Here is a 22,264-nt window from a genome sequence, read left to right on the forward strand (position 1 = left end):
TGTATTTTAACTTTTTTTGAATTAAATAATGGAAAAAAGAACAAATGATTCTAAATCAAGTGCTATCTTGATTAACAACTATTTATTGTTATCAATGGTATCTGAGGGGGTCAGCCTATTTTTCAAAACACCTGAAGGCAGGACAAGAAACGATGGATGGAAACTATTCAAGGAGAGAACCAGAACTAAGGAGAAATTTCCTGACTGTGAGAACAATTACTTTGCCTTCGGAAATTGTGGTGCTCCATCACTGGAGGCTTTTAAAGAGACTGGCCAGCCATTTGTCTGAAATGGTATAGGTTCTCCTGCTTGAGCAGAGGGTTAGACTAGAAGACCTCTAAGGTCCCTTCCAACTGTGTTATTCTTGTTAACAACTTTTTGGTGGGATTGGGAGAGAATCCCACCAAACAAAATGGGTGATCATCCCATCTTACCTTAGTTTCCTTTTCTTTCTATATAGGTTGATCTTTTGCAGGAGTGGCAAAGATAAATAAGTAAAAAAAAATTAAAAAAGCACTCTCCCTAAAGTTTGATGCTCAAGCATTATTACACCCTCTGGGAAGAACAAAACCGGCCTTCAGCTTCTCGCCCTCGGCACCATGACCCAGGAAATCACCGGCATGATATTCTGCTCTGAAGTGACCTGTTCCATTTGCTTGGAGTATTTCAGAGATCCCGTCATCCTTCAGTGTGGACACAATTTCTGCCACGACTGCATTATAAAATACTGGAGGGAGTTTGTGCTGAAGTACATTTGCCCTCAGTGCAAAATGGTCGCTGAGACGGAGACTGTTCTCCCAAACAAATCCCTGGAAAAAATGGCAAGGTTGCTTGAAAAGCTGAAGCAGGAGGCCAGAGGCAAAGAGGTCTGCGAGAAACATCAAGCGCCTTGGGAATATTTCTGCAGGAATCACCAAGCCCCCTTCTGCAAGTGGTGTGCTGGATCCAAAGATCACGAAGGTCACATCAGGATCTCCTTGGAGCAAGCAACCAAAGAATTTAAGGTGGGTGAATCCTCTATTTCTAAAATAATGATGGAATAATAATGTTCTTTTTTAAGATAAAGGTAAAGTTTCCCCTCGCACATACGTGCTACTCGTTTCCAGCTCTAGGGGGCACTGCTCATCTCCGTTACAAAGCTGAAAAGCCAGTGCTGTCCGAAGACATCTCCGTGGTCATGTGGCCGGCATGACTAAATGCCAAAGGCGTATGGAATGCTGTCATCTTCCCACCAAAGTGGTCCCTATTTTTCTACTTGCATTTTTACATGCTTTCAAGTTGCTAGGTTGGCAGCTGGGACAAGTAACGGGAGCTCACTCTGTTATGCAGTGCTAGGGATTCAAACCGCCAAACTGCCGACCTTTCTGATCGACAAGCTCAGCGTCTTAAGCCACTGAGCACTGCGTCCTTTTTTTAAAAAAAAATGTGGACAAAAGCTTGGATGGGAGCTGGCTGTGGGATTCTGGGAATTAAAATCCAACATCTTTTATTATTATTACTTTTTATGCAATTTCCTTTGTTATATGTAAATTTTCCATATCCACAATGGCGGTGTACTATCTGGGTATCATCTCTTTTAAATACAAATAAACCTTATACACACATTAATTATGACATTATTCACTTAATCTATTCACATAATCTTCACTTATCCTTATTAAACAGTTTCCATTATTTAATTAAACACTCCATTCAATTTTATCATATAGTTAATATTAGACCTTATAAACATCACATTTATCACCATTGTCCTCCAAATCTATTTCCTTATCCTATTTATGAAACATTATTTAGTTATACGCTTACTTCATTTTTATTTATATATCCTCTTTGATTTTAATTTTCTAACTTCTGCTTCTACTTTCTAACCATTGATAAAATAGTTCCCAAGTTAAAAAGGATTCTGTGTCCTTCTTATCCTTAATCTTCAAAGTTAATCTATCCATTTCAGCACAATCTAATATTTTCTTTATTACATTTTCCTGTGTAGGTATATTTTCATTTCTCCAATTTTGTGTATACATCTTAAAGGAGAATATTTGTAGCTCAGGGTTGAAGTGAGGGGTCCTTGGTGCTCTCTGAGCATGCTTGTTTTCATGCAGACCTCTTTCATTATCCAAACTAGGTAACTAGCACTGATGATGTTACCTAGTTGAGTAATGAAACGTCTGCAAGAAAACAAGCAGGCTCAGAGAGCACCAAGGACCCCACACATCTTGAGGGGGGAAACAGTGACTTAAATATGCCAGAAAATGGTTTTCATTTTAAAAAAAGGAAGGAAACTTTTAAAAATCGAACTCTTTCCCATTTGTTTAGTAAAAAACAAAATGTCTAGTTGGAGAATTTTGACTCCCTGAATTGCAATGCATAAAAGACACATAAATCAGATAGTCTGTTGCATGTATTTTCCTTCCAAAAGAGTTTATTATTACATGCTGGTATAATGATTTGATAAGGTGATGGGATAGTTATAGGTACTGCAGGATTGAAAAGCTCAGATTTTAATTTATTCGATTGCTTGATTTCTAAACAACCTTTCTTTCAGACACACATGGTAAATTTCATATGTAGTGCCACTTCCTCCCATTATTTGCCGTAAACTATGGTTGGGTTAAGGCAGGTTTGGCAATTACTGGTCCCATTTTAAGTGAATTACAGCTCTCAAAATCTTCTGCCTTTTAATAAAATGCAGGTAGTCCTCCGCTTACAATCACAACTGAGCTCCACATTTCTGTTGCTCAGATAGTCATTAAGTGAGTTTTGCCCCATTTTATGACCTTTCTTGCCACATTAGTTTAAGTGAATCATTGCAGTTGTTAAGTTAGCGACATGGTTGTTAAGTGAAATCTAGCTTCCCCATTGACTCTGCTTGTCAGAAGATCGCAAAATGTTCCTACCCAGCCTTCGCAAGCAAGAAGAAACCACTTACAAGTAAAACAACTCTCTTTGTTAAATAGGGCAGGGAACAGTCTTTATTCACGTTGGATAGACAAAACCAAAAATAGTTAGTCACAAATGAACGTCTTTTCCCCTTCTGAAACGGGGCACGAACAGTGTCTGTTCACGTGAGAACTCAAGATAAAAAGTCCTTTGATAATTAAGCCAAACAGAAACAGTTCCAGTTCACACGGGCAAAGGCAAATTCACTCCCTATTATTTCCCAGCAGGGTGTTGTGGCTCATCAGCTGCCAGCAGAGCTGGCAGCAGACTCTGATGAGGAGGAGGTTGGGGAAGAACTTGGGCCAGTGCTGGAGCCTGGGGAAGGCTCTGATGGATGCTCTTCATCGGACGCAGAGATAGTCCAACATTTCCCAGCCCCCAAGAGGCAGCTGCCTTTGGAGGCTGATATGAGTGAGGAGGAAGAACAGCTGGGGCCTGTTCCAGATGCACATGTGCGCAGAGCTGTTAGGAGAGGGGAACAACGGAGGACAAGGAGGTGACTCGGGAAGCAAAACACAAGTGGATGCTGAATGGCCCTTCCCTGGCCAGAGAATTAATAATAAGGAAAGGGGAGTGGTTGTCGTAGGAGAAAAAAAAAATCATCTTTCTGAAGATTTTGCTCATTGTGTTTGGTGCCACAAAGGCTGCTTGCCAGAACTTACTTTGCAGCCTTTAACTGATAAGGTCTGTAGTGTAGTTAACTTTGAAGGACTATTGCCTGGACTTTTCGGTGGATGAATGCAGTTAATTCACAAGGGGTAAATAAAGAGGGGCTTTTCGTGACAAGAAGTCTGTTTCTTGTTTCTGCTAAGGCTGGGTCCGAACACGGAGAGTCAGTTAGCACCTCAAATATAGAGCAATTCATCCCGACACACCTAGTTCTAGCAAAGGATTCTGACTTGATTGATGTACACTGGAAAATGAAAGATTCTCTGCGACAACAGGCCACTTCCAAAGCCCTACTATTTATTTTCCAGCCTGGGAGGGGCTGGATAGAGTCTACGAGTCTTCTTTTCCCTGAGAGCCGGCTTATTGCCTTCCGTTGCTCTCCTCTCCTCTCCTCTCTATGCACATACGCATCTAGGAGGAGCCCCATTTGTTCCCCCCATCGCTCAGCTCAGGCCCCGAAGACAGCTGCCTCTCCACCTGGGGGTGGATGGAAGGCCCCAGTGTTAGGGATACACCCTAGCAAGATCTGCAGGGCAGGCAGGCAGGCAGGCAAAATATGTGAGATGAACATCTTTGTAGCTTACACTCAGCAAAACAGAGGCACAGTGCTAATTAAATACTTTTATTTCAGCAAGAGTTAAAGCATAGTCAAAACAGTCCATATATCATTCACTTAGTTCAGTCCGTCCAGGGATTATTCATTTGCAAATTCCAGTGTCGAAAAAGAGAGGTCAGTACACTTACAAATATCAGTCCGGTGATATATCTCCTCGCAGTAGAGAGATATGCAAAACTCAAAAACTCCTCTCTTCTGTCAGCAACTCTTCAGTAGGGGAAAGACGCAGCTAACAAACCATCAATCCAGTAAATTGTCAGTAATTGCCAGTGAATCGTCAGCGTCTCATCAGCAATCAATCAGGTTGTCTTGCTCCCTCTTATGGTGGTTTCACACCACACCCAAAATTACATGCTTTGCAGTTAAAGTGACACACACTTAAACTAACAATCATAGTTTATATATATTATTTTACCCAAACTACGTTAGGTGACCTATGTTATACCTAACACCCAGCTCTGCATCTGCCTCTGATTCTGCTTCCTCATCAAAGCCTTCCAAAGGCTCCAAAGCTGGCCCAGGCTCCCCTCCCCCTCCTCCTCGTCTGACTCTGACATGCCACAACACAAAAGATGATCACATGACTCTGGGACATTGCAACTGTCATAAATATGAGTCAATTGCCAAGCACCCAAATTTTGATCCGTTTGTTCGTAACCCATTTGTAAGTGTGAAAAATGGTCGTAAGTTTTTTTTTTTCAGTGCCTTTGTAACTTTGGTCACTAAACAAACTGTTGTAAGTTGAGGACTACCTGTATGTTAATCAAAAACCTTATCTTAACATCACTCTGCTCTTACAGTGTTTCCCTCTTAACTCTTGGTCCAGCTATTTTGGGCTCTTGGGTGTTGTAGTCCGTAATACCGGAAAAGCTATCGATTCCTCATTTTTATTATAATTTTGTGTGATTCTTTGACTTCAATTGGCCCCAAGTTAAACACAGATTAACAGAGTTGGAAGGGACCTTGTAGGTCATCTAGTCCAACACCCTCATCTAAGCTGGAGACCCTACACTATTTCTGACAGATGGCAGTCCAGTCTCTTCTTGAAAGTTTCCAGGGATGAAGTTCCCACAACTTCTGGAATGAATGGGAAGCGAAGAAGTCTTGAGAAAGTAAAAGTGACAAATAGGCCAAGAAATGTTCGTTTGTGGTGAAGAAAGTAATGGCTTTATAAAGCCAAATAAATGGAACTAGAACCATTTGCCTATTGATTTTAATGAAGGAACCTGTTATTAATGACAGATGGCCTTCTGAACACGGTTATGTCTTTTTTTCCCCCAGGATTATTTCCGCGAGATCCTTCTTTACATAGAGAATCAGAAAAGTGTGATTCTGAAGCATAAAATAGGCGTAGAAAAAGAAAGTTTTGAAGTAATCGTAAGTGTCGATGTTGCTGGCAAGTCACTATGTAAGATTTTTTTTTTTTAAAAAAAAGCCAATTGCTTTTAATTTGTAAATGTGTGGAATGGCATCCTTCATTTGGAGGAATCTGATCCCTGATGTCTTCAAAATCTGGTCTCTGATATGGAACAAATCTAAATCATGAAGACCGATAAAGTTTGCAGCTCAGGGTTGAAATGAGAAGTCCTTCATTTGCTCTCTGAGCTTGGTTGTTTTCTGGCAGACGTTTCATTACCCAAATTAGATAACATCATCAGAGCTAGTCAAACTACCTAGTTTAGTCAATGAAACATCTGCAGGAAAACAACCGAGCTCAGAGAGCACCAAGGACCCCTCACTAGGAACACCATAAAGTCCTTTTTAAAGTTTGCCCCCAGTAGAATTCAAATCAAGCAATGTCTGAATCTAAATCTTAGTGAGTTGGGTAGACTCAGTCATTGGGACTGAGTTAAGATTTCGTATGTCATGAGAATAACAGAATAACAGAGTTGGAAGGGACCTTGGAGGTCTTTTAGTCCAGGGTCCCCAACCCCTGGTCTGTGAAACAGCATTGGTCTGTGGCAAGCCAGAAACCAGGCTACACCAACAAATGAAACTCCATCCAGAGGATACAGACTGTTGTGGCCTGCCAGTGGCTAGCAGAGTTGGCAGCAGGGTAGAGGAGGTTGGGGAGGGATATGGGCCAGTCCTGGAGGCTGAAGAAGGCTCGGACGAGGGCTCTGCATCAGAGGCAGAGATGGGGCCAGGGCAGGCTGGCAATTATCAGCTGCCTTCAGAATTGGACAGCAGTGAGGCAAGGGAGCAGCTGGAGCCAGTTCCCTGTGTGCACATGCACAGAGCTGCCAAAAGAAAAGAACAATTACGAACTAAGAGTTGATATGGGGGTAAAGCCACAGGTGAATGGTGAATGCCTCCTCCCATAGGGATTAAAAGGGGAGCCAAAGGGAAGGAGGCTTTTGCAGGAAACAATTCATTCCTTCGTTCATTGCAGCAGTGTGAAGACCTGTCTGTGCATCTCAGAGACTCTGTGCTGAGTCCTTCCTTGTCAGCATTGCATTTGAAAATATTTACTTGGCAGCTCTCCAGGCTAGATAAGGTCTGTGCTCCTTATTAGACCCTTGAAAGACTGTTTGCCAGGCCTTCGGCTGAATGTGAATGCAAGAAATTCACCTTCGTTTAATAAAAGGGTTTTTGCCGGGAAAAAAAATGTCTGCTTAGTTCTTTTGGGGGAAGCCTACGTCAGAACACAGACAGTACACAAAACCACACCCGCTCCAGTCTGTGGAAAAACCTCTCTCCATGCAACTGGTCCCTGTTGCCCAAAAGGTTGAAGGCTGCTGTTTTTAGTCCATCCCCTTGCTCAAGCAGGAAATTCTACACCAGGGGTGTCAAACTCACCTGCGGGCCAGATTCAGCCCACAGGGTGCCTGGCCCAAAGTGCCTCTGCCCCCCGCAAGCTCTGTTCTTGCTGGCAGAGGGGCTATCAAAACAAGCTAAAAATAAAACAAACTCGATTGCAGGAAATACGACTTCAGCAACAGAGTAGTCAACGCCTGGAACTTACTACCTGACTCTGTTGTCACATCCTCAGACCCCCAAAACTTTAACCTTAAACTGTCTAGCGTGGACTTCACTCCATTCCTAAGAGGTCTGTAATGGGGCATGCATAAGCTTGCCTACTGTCCCTGTCCTACTGTTCCCATTTATTCATGCTCATTTATTATGTATATACTTATACCTGTTTATGCTTATATGTTTAGATTATGTGCATCCTTAGATTTGTTTTCTCATACGTGCTTGACAAACCAAACCAAACCAATGTTTCCCCTTCTGCATTTGAGCATGCAAGAAGGGACAGGAAAGGAGAAAGGGAAAGAGGAAAGACAAAGGAAAAGAAAGGAAGATGGGAAGAGAGCAAGGAAGGAAAAATAAGGGAAGAGAGGAAGGAAGAAGAAAGGAGAATGAAGAGGGAAGGAAAAAGAAGAGAAGGAAGGAAGGGAAGGAAGGAAGGAAGGAAGGGAGATTATAATGAGAGTGAGGGAGGGTCTGAGGGAAGGCTTGCCTTAGCACTTGGCCACCACAGGTGCCCCTGACACGAGCGATGTCAAGCTGGCCACGCAAACCATGCCCACTCCCAGCCCTCCAAGGTCAAACCCCTTGACTACAACACCCCAACTGTCTCTATTCTCCCCTCCCTATGCCTCTTCTCCAGCACGAGTCTCAAAAGAGCCTCAATCAGGCCAGCTTTAGGGTTGACACCCTTTTCTTTCTGTTGGATTCCCAAAGAAAGGGATGCAGACCTTGAGGAAAGAGACGGAGGACACATTTGAGGAGCTCCACCGCTTCCTCTACAGCGAAGAGCATACTCAGGCCGGCAAAATCGGTGAGGTGCAGAAGAACGCCATCCAGAAACGGGAGGAACGCATGGATGAGCTTTTCCAGGAATTCGCCTCCTGCGATAAGATGATGCGAGAATTGCAAAAGAAATGCAGCCAGCAAACAAACGGCTTCCTGCAGGTAAGCTGGTAGACATTGTGGAAATAAAGCTCTCCTGGGAAAGTAACTAAATTCTACTCCTGTGTTAATATGGATCAGTTGGAAACCTGGGGCTCTGCAGACAGTGAAGTTCAATTCCCAGCAGCCTAAATGAGCATGTCCAAAAGGTGTTCAATGCTGGGAGTTGTAGTTTAATTCAGAGGTGCCATTCAGCAGGTTCTGATTAGTTCTGAAGGAGTGGTAGCAGACATTTTGAGTATTTTGCAGGAAATATGACTTCAGCAACAAAGTGGTCAATGTCTGAAATACTCTACCTGACTCTGTGGTTTCTTCCCCAAACCCCCAAAACTTTAACTTTAGACCGTCTACTATTGACCTCAGCCCTTTCCTAAGAGGTCTGTAGCAGGCATACATAAGTGTACCAACGTGCCTACCATCCCTGTCCTATTGTTTTTTCTTTTTTTTCTTATACGCATCCATTTCATGTATTCATAACCATGTTTATACTTATACCTGTTATCTAATACTTGCTTGACAAACAAACAAACAAACAAACAAATAAAAATAGTTCAGAGAACTGGCAAATCCCACCTCTGACTGGCCCCGCCCCCATCTATTCTCTGCCTCCCAAGTCCCAGCTGATTGGCTGGGTCTTCTTTGGTTGCCCTGCATAGGAGAATGGAGGTGGAAAGCAGGTTAGTGGGGTGGGGAGGGTATGGGGATTTTGCAGTATCCTTCCCCTCCCACGTCCACCAAGCCATGCCCACCAAGCCATGCCCACCAAGCCATGCCACACCGACACCACGCAGACAGAACCGATAGTAAAAAAAGTTGGAATACCACCACTAGTTTAATTGCAGCTAGACTGCCACAGGCCACGTATTGCTATTGGCACAATAATAGGTGGGTTGCTCAGAAGGATGTTGCACATTGTATTTAGTGAACCCTTCTCCTAATAAAAGTGGGAACCTGAGGCCCATCAGAGACCCATTTGGTTGCCACAATAGAAAAAAAGATGTTGAGACTCTAGAAGGAGTGAAGAGAACAGCAACCAGAGGCGGTATTCAGCAGGTTCTGACGAGTTCTGGAGAACCGCTAGCCGAAATTTTGAGTAGTTCAGAGAACCGGCAAATACCACCTGTGACTGGAGAATTTACAAAAATTTGAATCCCTTCACTGACAGCAACAACAATGATTAGGGGACTGGAGGCTAAACCACAGTTTCAGAAATTGGGTATGTCTATTTAATGAAAATAAGGACTCAGAATGACATGATAGCTTACTACTGGTTCTGTGGGTGTGGCCTGGTGGGCATGGCCTGGTGGGTGTAGCGTGGCTTGATGGGCATGGCAGGGGAAGGATACTGCAAAATCCCATTCCCTCCCCACCCCACTAACCTGCTTTCCAGCTCCATTCTCCTGTGCAGGGCAACCAAAGAAGACCCAGCCAATCAGCTGGGACTCGGGAGGCGGAGAATAGATGGGGGCGGGGCCAATCAGAGTTGGGATTTGCCAGTTCTCCGAACTGCTCAAAATTTCCGCTACCGGTTCTCCAGAACTGGTCAGAACCTGCTGAATACCCACCTCTGCGTGATAGCAGTTGTTCCCAGTTGTTCCCTCCACCACAAAGAAGCGGGAGTCAAGCTCTTCTCCAAAAACCCCCGAGGGCAGGACAAAAAGCAGTGGATGGAAACTAATCAAGGAAAGAAGCAACTTAGAACTAAGAGGGAAATTTCCCAACGGTGGGAACAATCAGTCGAGCGACTTGTCTCCTGAAGTTGCGGGAGCTCCAGCACTGGAGGTTTTTAAAAGAAAAGATTGGACAACCATTTATTTGGAATGGTATAGGGTCTCCCGCCTGAGCAGCGGGTTGGACTTAGAAGCCCTCTAAGATCCCTTCCAACTCTGTTATGCTGTTCTAGATCTTGCTGATCTTCAAATCCTACCATCTATCCCCACTGATCTGGCTGTTGGCTAGAAAGGGTAGTTCAGCTATAACTGGATGGCCACAAATGCCTAACCTTTTCTTTGCTGAAATGCAACTTTCATGGTTGTACATTTAGAATAGAGTGGAGTGGAGTGGAGTGGAGTGGAGTGGAGTGGAGTGGAGTGGAGTGGAGTGGAATGGAATAGAATAGAATAGAATAGAATAGAATAGAATTAGATGGAATGGAATGGAATTAGAATGGAATGGAATGGAATGGAATAGAATAGAATAGAATAGAATAGAATAGAATAGAATAGAATAGAATAGAATAGAATAGAATAGAATAGAATAGAACAGAATAGAATTAGAATGGAATAGGAATGGAATAAGAATGGAATGGAATAAGAATGGAATGGAATGGAATGGAATAGAATAGAATAGAATGGAATGGAATGGAATGGAATAGAATGGAATGGAATAGAATGGAATAGAATTAGATTAGAATAGAATAGAATAGGAATGGAATAAGAATGGAATGGAATGGAATGGAATGGAATGGAATGGAATGGAATGGAATAGAATAGAATAGAATAGAATAGAATAGAATAGAATAGAATAGAATAGAATAGAATGGAATGGAATGGAATGGAATGGAATTAGAATGGAATGGAATGGAATTAGAATAGAATAGAATAGAATAGAATAGAATAAGAATGGAATGGAATAAGAATGGAATGGAATAGAATGGAATAGAATAGAATAGAATAGAATTAGAATGGAATGGAATGGAATTAGAATGGAATGGAATAGAATTAGAATAGAATAGAATAGAATAGAATAGAATAGAATAGAATAGAATAGAATAGGAATGGAATAAGAATGGAATGGAATAGAATAGAATAGAATAGAATAGAATAGAATAGAATAGAAGAGTTGGAAGGAACCTTGGAGGTCTTGCCCTTGCTCCACAAAGGTGTCTTTAATTCATTTTCTCAATTTTCCAATACAGGTAATCCTCAACTGGTTGCTTAATGTCTGTTACTGTGGACCTCCCTAGGCCTACTAGCAACCTGTTTTCGGAGTTCTGATGGCCGCACACATGCATGCCTGTAGGGCTGTGATCATCCCATTTTGGGCACTTGGCAACTCGCTCACCTTTATGGCTGTTTTTTTTTTTAGTGTCCTGTGGTCATGTGACTGCAATGTGTGATTTATTTATTTTTTTTGCTAGTTTCTAATGTTTACTTCCAATTTCAGCAAAAAAAACGCCCATGGGGAAAAATGAATTCACTTAATGCCAATGGTGTCCATGTAATGACAGTCATAAAAAAAACAACAGTTGTAACTGAATTTGGTCACGTGATGCCTCAACTTATGACCTCAATAAAATATGATCATAATTCCAGGTTCAACCTGTTCTCCTTCCTATGCTAAGTGGATGGTTCTTTGATCAGCCCAAATATCAGTTGCTATCAACATTTTAACTTTCAGAAAGCTCTGTGACCAGTACTGAAACTGTTCTCTTTTTCTTCTAGGATATAAGCAGCACTCTAGAGAAGTAAGTTGATCCAAAAAAACAAGAGATAATCTGTGCAGCAATGCTGAATGTATACTTCCTTGTTCTGATGTTCTTGAAATGCACTGGAACGATATACTTCAACTACCTGATATCACAAAGCTGGATTGTACGTAATTGTTGGAGGGTCACTCCAGGACATTGCAACTGTCATAAATTACATGCTACCGGTAGTTGTCAGGGGCACAAATTTTGATCACGTGACCATGGGGATACTGCAGCGGTCATAAGTGTGAAAATCGGTCAAAAATCCATCACACAGGTTAATCGAACCATCCTAACCTGCAGCAGAGGTTAAAAAAAGTTAAGATGTACTGATCTGAAATACGTAGGGTGGTCTCCATTCAGATATAGATGGAATCTTGAGTTTCTACAGTATTAGTGCATTCTATAATTGTAAGCTTATATCCCAAATGAAATCTCACAAACAGGCAGTCCTTGACTTACAACCATATGTTTAGTGACCGTTCAAACTTGCAACAGCACTGGAAAAGGGGGGACTTCTGACCGATTTTCACACTTCTGACCATTGCAGTATCCCGCACGGTCACGTGATCAAAAATTGGGTGCATGACAACTACCGGTAGCATGTAATTTATGACAGTTGCACTGTCCTGGAGTTGTGGGATTACCATTTGTAACTTTCTCAGCCAGCTTCTGATTAGCAAATTCAACCTGGGAAGCCGCATTCACTTAACATCTATATAATTCACTTAGCAACTGCAGTGATTTGCTTAACAGTGGCAAAAAAAGATTGTAAAATGGGGCGCAACTCACTTAACCATTTTACTTAGCCACAGAAATTTTGTGCTCGATTCTGATTATAAGTCGAGGATTACCTGTATTGTATTCTCTCCATCAGTATCCTATAGTACCAATTTGGTTTTACCTCGTCTTTTAACTCCTCCCTAAAGTTCCAATGTTATTGGTTATTTTCTTCCATTGATGGACAGAAAAAAGAAACCCTGGCATGGAAGCTTTCAACATGCCTAGCCATAATAGCTCACTTGCTCTCTCTCAGCCTAATCTTCCTCATAGGTTTGCTAGGCAGATAATATTAGAAGTTGAATAATTAAGTTGTCAGCATTCCAAGTAACAACCTCTAGAGAAAAAGACTCTGAGAATATCATCTTTCCAAAGATCCATTAATTAGAGATGTCATATTGGCACATGTAGGGATAACCCGTGTCTGAAAGTTCCAGGTTTTCCCTAGCTCAAAGAAAACCCCAAATCCAACCCCTACACCCAGTAGTCCATCACATGGTCCAATCATTTATTTGTTCCAACTGGAGACTATCCCCAGTCACTCCCTTCCGGGTGCAGGGAGCAGGGTGCAGGGTAACAGGGTAACATGTCCTTGACTTTCTGAGAAAAGAATGTAGTTGTGGCAAATCTTCCACCACTCCTTGAAATTCCCCTCCCGAATTTCCAGGCACTGAATCTGGCAACTCAGAAGCCTCAAAGGAAAATGGCTTCAAAGCTGACGTAAATATATTGCCCTTTTAGAGCTTCTAGAACAAGGGTCCCCAACCTTGGCAACTTCAAGACTTGTGGACTTCAACTCCCAGAATTCCTCAGCTAGCTAGCTGAGGAATTCTGGGAGTTGAAGTCCACAAGTCTTGAAGTTGCCAAGGTTGGGGACCCTTGTTCTAGAATACTGCTTTCCAACCAGGCCACTTCCAAACATGTGAGTTTCCACTCCCAGAATCTTCGGCCCTTGCTGAGAATTCTGGGAATTGAAGTCCTCCTATCTGGACTTTTCCCTGTTGAGAAGCAGTGTCCTATCTAGAAGACACGTGGAACATAAATGTAGTATATAATTCTGATGTAATAAATAAAAATTACACATAAAGTATTGTATCACTAGAGACGGTAAAGATGAATCGTGGGTTAGGACTTCAGAATTGTCTGGGAATTGTGCAACAGGTGTCACAAATGGCCTCTTTGTCCAATGCAATACAATGCAGTGAGCCACGAGCAGATCTGTACAGTGGGGAAACAAAACAGCCACTTCATAAATGCATGGCACAACATAGGAATAGAAACCCATCAGGACTAGATTCATCAGTCCATCCGCATTTAATAAAAGACAAAGGCCACTCTTTTGAAAACAGCAAAGTCATCATTTTGGACAGAGAGGGCCGCTGGTTTGGAAGAGGGGATAAAGAGGCCATCTATGGTCAAAACTGAACAGCCCTCTCTCAACAGAAGGGGAGAGATACAATGTCATCTATCTCTGGTCTACAACACTGTCCTTTCAGCAATTCCAAGAAGGCTCCACACCAGAGGTGGTATTCAGCAGGTTCTGACCAGTTCTGGAGAACCGGTAGCAGACATTTTGAGTAGTTCGGAGAACTGGCAAATCCTACCTCTGGCTGGAGAATTTACAGTATCCTTCCGCTGCCATGCCTACCGAGCCATGCCCACAGAACCTGTAGTACAAAAATTTGAATCCCACCCACTGCTCCACACCCATTGGCACCATTCAGGTGACCCTGAGGACACAGATAAACCTCCAGGTGGCTTTAGCTCACTAAAACAGGGGTGGCAAACTGGCAGCCCGTGGGCCAGATGCGTGACTTGCAGGCCATGCCCACCCCAGCTCCGTGAAGGGGGGAAAAACATCGCAATATGTCACGTGACAGCCATAAGTTTGACACCCGTGCACTAAAAGAACGCAAATAGCCAGCTTTCTGCAAGGTGTATAAATCCTTCCATTCCCCAACATCCAGTCAGAACCGAAGAAGCTTCTTGGATGAGAAGTGAAATGTCTTAAAGAATAAACTAACAGAAAGTCCAGTTACTTCTTGAAAAATCTATGTCAAAACTGAACAGCCCTCTCTCAACAGAATCTCCACAGACAATGATGCAAAGGATTTTAAAGATTAATGTTCGGAGAAATCAGGACTCATTTTATTGGGAGTTCTGGACACCGAATTTTCAAGAAGAGATTGGACTGCCATTTGTCAGAAATGGTGCAGGGTCTCCTGCTTGGGTGGAGGGTTGGACTAGATGACCTACAAGGTCTCTTCCAACTCTGATTATCTGTTCTCGGAATTGAAAAATACTAATGGAAGATTGATATTCTATATGGTAACCACAGCAAATTTATTGTATGCACAACAGTGGAAGAATTATAAAATTCCCACAATGGAAGAATGGATGGTGAAAATTAAAGAGTTTGCTGAAAAGGCAAAATTGATTTGTTTGGTTAAAGTACGAACAACGAAAACTTTTTTGGAAGACTGGAAAAAACCTTATACTAAAAAGAAGATCAAAATGAATAGATTATTCTTGGATTTGAAAATGACTAAAAATATGCATTAAATGAAGGGACGGCGAAGGGATTTCTAAAATATTTATGGAGGGAAGATTGGAAATCATGTATATATTTCTTACTTTTTGGTTTTTCATTTCTTGCACTTGCCCTGTTCTTTTTTTACCCTTATAGCTCTTTACTCTATGGATATTCTTGATAAGTATAAATAAATAAATGAAACAAAACAAAGAAAGAAAATGAATTAATATCCCGTTTCCTATTAGGTGTAAAAAGAAGGAGATTCAGCAACATCGCAGGTTTTTCCCTCCTAACAATCAATGGGAAATGTGGAAAATATGGGATGATAACATCTTTCTGAAGAGTGCCATCAAGCAATTCCAAGGTAAAGAGGATGCTGGCCAGTATATCCTGGCAGTCCTCGACTTATGACCACAATTGAGCCCAACATTTCTGTTGCTAAGTGAGATAATTAAAGTGAATTTTATTCCATTTTATGACCTTTCTTGCCACAATTGTTAAGGGAATCCCTGCAGTTGTTAATAACATGGGCTGTTAAGGGATCGGATAACCATTTGTCTGAAGTGGTGTCGGGTTTCCTGCCTAAGTAGGGGGCTGGACTAGAAGACCTCCAAGGTCCCTTCCAACTCTCTATTCCATTCCATTCCACTCCACTCCACTCTATTCTATTCTATTTAGTGAATTTGGCTTCCCCATTTACTCTGCTTGTGAGAAGGTCACAAACATGACCAGGGGACACTGCAATCGCCAGTTGCCAAGCATCCAATTTTTGATCATGGGACCATGTGGCCGCTGAAATGGTTGCAAGTGTGAATAAGCCACTTTTATAAGCCAAAAGTGGCCATAAGTTACTTTTTTTCAGTAATCAATTAGAATACAGCTGGGAGGGACCTTGGGGTCTTCTAGTCCAGCCCCCTTGCTCCAGCAGGAAACCCTATACCATTTCAGACAAGTGATTGTCCAATCTCTTCTTAAAATCCTCCAGTAATGAAGCACCCATAGCTTCTGAAGGCAAAGCTCTTCCGCTACTTAATTGTCCTCACTGTTGTTAACTTTGAACGGTCATTTAAATCAGAGATCTCTAAACTTGGCCAACTTTAAGACTTGTGGACTACAACTCCCAGAATTCCCTAGCCAGTATGGAATTCTGGGAGTTGAAGTACATAAGTCTTAAAGTTGGCCAAGTTTGGAGATCTCTGGTTTAAATGAATGGTTGTAAGTTGAGGACTAACTATATATGGCTCTCTCGTTTGTCACACTTCTGCACACCAACCACCCTAAGCTCCATTAAAACAAATTCCTATATATTGTATTATTATTATTATTATTATTATTATTATTATTATTATTATTATTATTATTCTACACAAAAATGACAGTATACACAGCAAACGAGATAACTATGCTGGGTTTTGTATCATAAATCACTAGTCAAATACTTCCCAAGTGTTTAGGACTGTGTGATGTATTGGCGGATTATGCGAGCAGATCCCAGTAAGGTGGCCTTCAGCAGCTGACCAATGATGATCTTGTCAGCACCAATTGTTTTAGTGCTTACTATATTGTTATTGTTTATTATTATTATTATTATTATTATTATTATTATTATTATTATGCATACCTTTGTGCTTTATAAAGTCCGCTCAGTTGTTTTCTTATTCGGTGATGCATTGAAATAAGACGATTCACAAGCTTTAGGAAGAGAATTGTTGACTTAACAAGGGATATCTGGATGCCAGCAAGGAAGCAGGGGGAATAATAGAGAGTATTAAAAAGAACCAATGAAGACAATTTGCATGATCAAGCTTTGATTTCTTCCACAGAAATTCTGAAATTGGGGTTCTCCCTGCAGCAAGGTGAGTTTCCAGACTACCATAGACAAACTTAAAAGGCTGTTCAGTCCTCTTTCTTGCCATCTTCATCATCTTTTTTTAATGACCCCATAATCTCTTGGGGGCTGGAGTCTGGGCAACTGAATGGAGATGAATGTTTACTGGCTGGATGCCCTTCCTGTTGTCAGTGTGGAGTTTTGTTCAGCAGATCTATTCTCATTGTGCCCAGAGAGAAAAAAATCTGTCTCAACCTAGGATCGAACTCACAGCTTCCTGATTGTGAGGCGAGACTCCACCTCTAGGCCATGGTACCACTCCTTTTTGTTGCCATCTTAATGGCATTTAATTTTTTTAAAAGAGTTATTTGCCTCCATACACGTGCCTTTTTAGAGGCAGAGGATGGAAGAGAATCCACATTTGATCACACCAGCTTTCTGTGACTTTAAAAATGGTTTTTAAAGAGGAAGGTGGGTTGTGATTATATTGTTTAACTATTGGTTTTATTTATTGTGGATTTATTTTCTTATTATTGGCTATTTTTGGAAAACTCTTATGTGACCACAAGTGAAGCCAAAATTTCCATTGCTAAGTGAGAGGGTTGTTAAGTGAGTTTTGCCCCTTTATACAACCTTTCTTACCACAGTTGCTAAGTGAATTACGACAGTTGTTAAGCTAGTTACATCACTGTTAAGTGAATCTGGCTTCCCCATGGACTTCACTGGTCAGAAGGTTGCTAAAGGTGACCCCATTACCCTGGGACACTACAGCTGTCATAAATACAGGCCAGTTGCCAAGCCTCTTCATTTTGATCATGTGACTGTGGGTTGTAAGTATGAAAAAAGACCATAAGTCACTTTTTCCAGGGCTGTAGTAACTTTGATCGGACACTAAGCAAATGGTTATAAGTCAAAGACTACCTAAATAAACACCACAGGTAGATAAACAACTACAATCTTTTTTCAGTCGGAGGTTTTGCTCTTTATTCAAATTACTTTTACTAGATCTAGACATGGATGTGGGTCGAGACTGAAAATGTTTGGGTTGTTTATGTTACAGGAAATGGAGAGAGGGTTTAAAAATGCATTAAGATTAGCCCAGAATCCCAGACCATTGTATTTTGACAAGACTATCTACCTGTCCAGTGGTGGGTTTCAGTGATGGGATTCAAATTTTTTACTAACGGTTCTGTGGGCGTGGCTTGGTGGGGATGGCCATGTGACTGGGTGGGCGTGGCTTTCTTTTTTTTGCTTTTTTTTGTCCCACCCACCCATTGTTTGGGCCTTGTGGGCCTCAGAGGAGCCTCTGGGTGGGTCATTTTTGCTCCCAGAAGGCTCCCCTGAGGTTCAGAAGGCAAAAAATAGAGAAGGGGGCTGAGCTCCTCCCTCCATTTTTTGCCTTCCTGGGCTTCAGCAAGGGAAATCCTGGCACAGCTGATCTTATGAACAGCTGACTGTTGGGAAGGAAAGAAAAAAATACTTTAAGTCAGGAGGGCGGGATGAGCAAGCATCAGGCAGGTGGGGCAAATGAGCCAGCAACCGGGTCAGGGGCATGGCCAGCTAGAACTTACTACTGGTTCGGTGACCCACGCCAAATTCTTGCTACCGGTTTGCCTGTTTGCCCAATCCGGTGTGAACTGACTGAATACCACCACTGGTGGGTTTCCAATTTTTTTCCTACTGGTTCTATGAGCATGCAGGGCTCAAAAACCGACCTCTGTCCGAATGTTGGTGAGTCAGCTGAGCTGTTTGTTAGCTCAGCTGAGGCGCAGCAATCAGCTCTGCTGTGCGAATCAGCTGAGAGAATATAGGAGAGCTAACAGCGGGGGCAGGTGGGCAAGGCCTGTCAGAGGTGGCATTTGCCAGTTCTGTAAAGTAGTCAAAATTTCCGCTACCGATATGCCAGAACCGGTCCGAATTAGCTGAATACCACCTCTGTACCTGTCCATATTTGGGGAGTGAGGAAAGACAGGGAGAGGGTAGGATATGTGCCAAAAGTTGACTTGGTTGATTAGGTGCCATCAAGTATTTTAAACTCCTAACAACCACATAGATAAATTCTCTTCATGATCTATCCTGAACCTGGTTCTTCAGGTCTTCCAATGGTCTACCCACCACCACTGTAGCTGAATCCACCATCCTGGCTGCTGGTCCTGCGCTTCTCTTTCCTTTCCAACAGTTAATAGCCTTCTCCAGAGAGCTGGGCTATAATTTCTGAGCTGCATGGATCCAGATGTCCTCTAGAGGTCAGCAGAAAGAACAGAACACTCTCTACCGCTTTCTAGTGGTCCTCCCACTTTTGCAGCTCCTAAGTGGCAGCCCTAGACGGTCATGTTTCCCCAAAAATAAGAGGCAATCTTATATTTTGGGGGAGCTCCAAAATAAGCACTTGGGCTTATTTTTGGGGAAACACAATTAAAGGGTGATCAGCCTGGCTGGGTGTCCCACTCTCTGGTGCACGCACAAGAAGCAGCAAGCGCATGGGGACAGATGGTATCCGGCAGCAGCTGAAGCCTGCTGGCCAGAGGTGGGATGCTACTGGTTCTGCGGGTTCTAAAAACCGGTAGCTCTGAAGATTAGTAGACACTGAACCAGTTCTGGGTTTGCTGCTGTTTGGTCCACCCGCCCACCCGGGCTCTTACCTGTCTTTTATTTCCTGCTTTTTCAACCTCAGTTGCTTTGTGTGGCACAACTAAGGTTGAAAAAGCAGGAAAAAGTAGGCTTTTTAAACACTGCGCACCTGCATGCAGTGCTTCTTAGCTCTCCGGGAGGCACAGCTTAAGATTTTTTTACATGTGCGCACAGCAAAACGTAGTCACCAAACTAGTAGTAACACTGGTTGAATCTCACCCCTGCCAATGGCCCCTCAGTGAGCATACTTTGGGGCTGTGCGGCCTGCACAGCGCAGGTGAGTTGATTACCTGTCCAAGCAGCAGACAGAGGCAGAGGCATGAGGAGGGGAGGCAGGGGACCTGGACGCGCTGTGCAGGCCACAGGAAACCTGAGATTCAGTGGGCTGGAGTGGCCGGCCAGCCACAGGAGGCTTGTCTTCATGCGGTAACAGATGGAGGCAGAGGTGCGGGGCGGAAGGCAGGCAATCCTGATGTACCATGTGGGCTGCAGATAAGCTGAGAGATACACCTGTACGGCGTATCCAGATTGCCTGCCTTCTCCCCCGTGCATGTGCCTCCATCTGCTGCCAGTGCCACCACACAAAGATGAGCCTCCAGCAGCTGCCCATGACATTGGACCACGATGTATCCTGCACAGCACATCTGGATCATGTGGCTCCCCTTCGCCTCTGACTGCTGCTTGGACAGATAAGCAACACCTGCACTACGCGGGCTGCGGCTGCTGCTGGAAACCATCAGCCTGTGCGTGTTTGCTGCTTCCTGTGCTGGCCACACCTTCACTAGGGCTTAGTTTTGGGGTAGGGCTTATATTACACACATGCTTTAAAAACCAGGCTAGGTCTTATTTTCAGGGTAGGTCTTATTTTTTGGGAAACACGGTGTTTGCCTCCAAGATTGGTCTCCCAACCGTCATGCTTGCTTATCTCCATCTTTTATTTCTTCCCTCCTCCAGCGGTGATCACTTTAGACAAGGAGACGGCTCACCCCCTGCTCATCCTATCGGAGGACTGCAAAAGCGTGACGCTGGGAAACAAGGAGGCATGCTTTGCAAAGTCCCACAAACGATTCGACATGAGCCACAGCGTGCTGGGCTGCGAGGAGTTCAAGGAGGGCCGGAGTTATTGGGACATTTCCATGGGCAAGGAGGGGGACTGGACAGTGGGCGTGGCCCGGAAATCTGTGAGGAGGAAAAACGCCATCTCCATTGAGCCCAGAAATGGCATTTGGGCCATAGGGAAGCGTGGCAATGACTATTTTGTTTTAGATCCTCCAAATTATTCTCGGCTACAGCCCACTGGGGAGCTGAGAAGGGTTCGGGTCTTTTTAAATTGCGCCGGGAAGCACGTGTCTTTCTTTGACGCCGACGAAGCCACCTTACTCTATCATACCTACACAAGCACCATCTCCAAGGAGGCCTTTGTTCCTTTTTTTCACCTCTTTCACAAGGCTGTTCTCACCCTGACTCCCTAAGTTGGCTGGAAGGACGGACGTCGGGTAGCTTTTAAAAGCCCCGCACTCCAGTTTTCATGACTCATTCTTCCAAAGGAGACAAAGCAACAAATCAACCACACCTATAGTTTGCCTCTTTTTTCTTTTTCTTTTGGACTATTGTCACAAACCGAATCTAATTCATTCAAAACGCCAGCTTCTTGCTTCTAACCAAGCATCCTTCTAAAGGTTTTCTTTCTTTCTTTCTTTTTAAACAGGGGAAGCTTTTTAAAGCAAACACTAAATGCACACTTCACATAAAGCATGGGTTCGTGTTTTTAAGTTTATGTATCTGAAACTCGAGGTGGTGGGATGGTTGTGGTTTTTCAATGCTGAGATGTATTAAAACTGGTTGAGTTTATGTCTGCTTTCTTTCTTTCTTTTTTCAGCTTTAGAAAAATATTGTGCAGGTAGTCCTTGACTTGCAAACAGTTCGTGTAGCTCAAAGTTACAACAGCACTGAAAAATGTGACTTATGGCCGTTTTTTTCAAAGTTATGACCTTTGCAACATTCCCATGATCATGTGGATCAAAATCCAGAAGTTTAGCAACTGGTTCATACTTGTCACCGTTGCAGCGTCCCGAGGGATCATGTGATCCCCTTTTGTGACCTTCTGACAAGCAATACCAATGGGGGAGCCAGATTCACTTAACAACGGGGTTATTAACATACCAACTGCAGCGATTCACTTAACAACTGTGGCAAGAAAGGTCGTAAAATGCACCTAACAAATGTGTCAGGAGAAATTTTGGGCTCCATTGTGGTCGTAAGTCGAGGACTACCTGTATATCACTATTACTATCATCTGTGGATGGAGTTTATAGAAGTAAACAGAAGTAGCAGAATTTTGCTACATTAGGAAACTAAAATATTTGTCTTTGTGTTGCCACCCAGTGGCCAGCTAGGGAACAGCAGGTATAATAGAAAATTTACCTCCATCTCAAATTCTGTGCCACTGATTTGAGGATCCTAATACAGAGGAGGCAAGGGGCACCAGTTATAATTGCAAGATGACACAGCAATAGACACAACCTGGACAAATTCCCCAGAAATAAAATACCCAGGCAACAATCTCTTTCAAAATGATCAGCAGCATTTCTTCCCTTTTTTGTTTGGACTCTTGAAGTCAGTTTTGACTCCTGGCAATTATAAAGATAAGTCCCTGCAGTTTTCTTACCATTCGTATTTTCCAGATAAGTTCTTATTTTGTCTTCATTGATTTCTTCTTTTTTATATAATCTTTGAAAATAGTTTAATATAATATCTTTTTTCTTCTCAATCTCATGTTGTGGTATGCCTTTCTCGTCTATTAGTTGGTGTATCAGTCTCTTTTCTTTTTCTTTTTTAAGTTTATAAGATAGCCATCTTCCTGGTTTATTGGCGTGTTCAAAA

At 42.8% G+C, this 22,264-nt stretch overlaps 1 protein-coding gene across 1 annotated transcript; it reads left to right on the top strand.

The window, feature by feature from the left end:
- Positions 1–599: 599 nt before the first annotated feature.
- Positions 600–20,853, top strand: LOC113449067 (E3 ubiquitin-protein ligase TRIM39-like). The gene is made up of 6 exons (XM_087923137.1): positions 600–1,004; positions 5,507–5,602; positions 7,913–8,143; positions 16,775–16,778; positions 19,954–20,124; positions 20,336–20,853. Exons 1-6 carry the CDS (start codon positions 600–602, stop codon positions 20,851–20,853), a joined length of 1,425 nt encoding a protein of 474 aa, XP_087779263.1.
- The last annotated feature ends 1,411 nt before the right edge of the window (positions 20,854–22,264 follow it).

This window comes from Pseudonaja textilis, chromosome 2 (assembly GCF_049901715.1).
Source record: "Pseudonaja textilis isolate UNSWEBS1 chromosome 2, rPseTex1.2, whole genome shotgun sequence".
NCBI lineage: Eukaryota > Metazoa > Chordata > Lepidosauria > Squamata > Elapidae > Pseudonaja > Pseudonaja textilis.

Excerpts from the sequence above, each read along its gene's own strand:
- LOC113449067 (XM_087923137.1), top strand. The coding sequence starts at position 600 with ATGACCCAGGAAATCACCGGCATGATATTCTGCTCTGAAGTGACCTGT. Across the intron at positions 1,005-5,506 it reads AAGCAACCAAAGAATTTAAG|GATTATTTCCGCGAGATCCT; the intron begins GTGGGTGAATCC and ends TTTTTCCCCCAG. Across the intron at positions 5,603-7,912 it reads AAGAAAGTTTTGAAGTAATC|AAAGGGATGCAGACCTTGAG; the intron begins GTAAGTGTCGAT and ends GGATTCCCAAAG.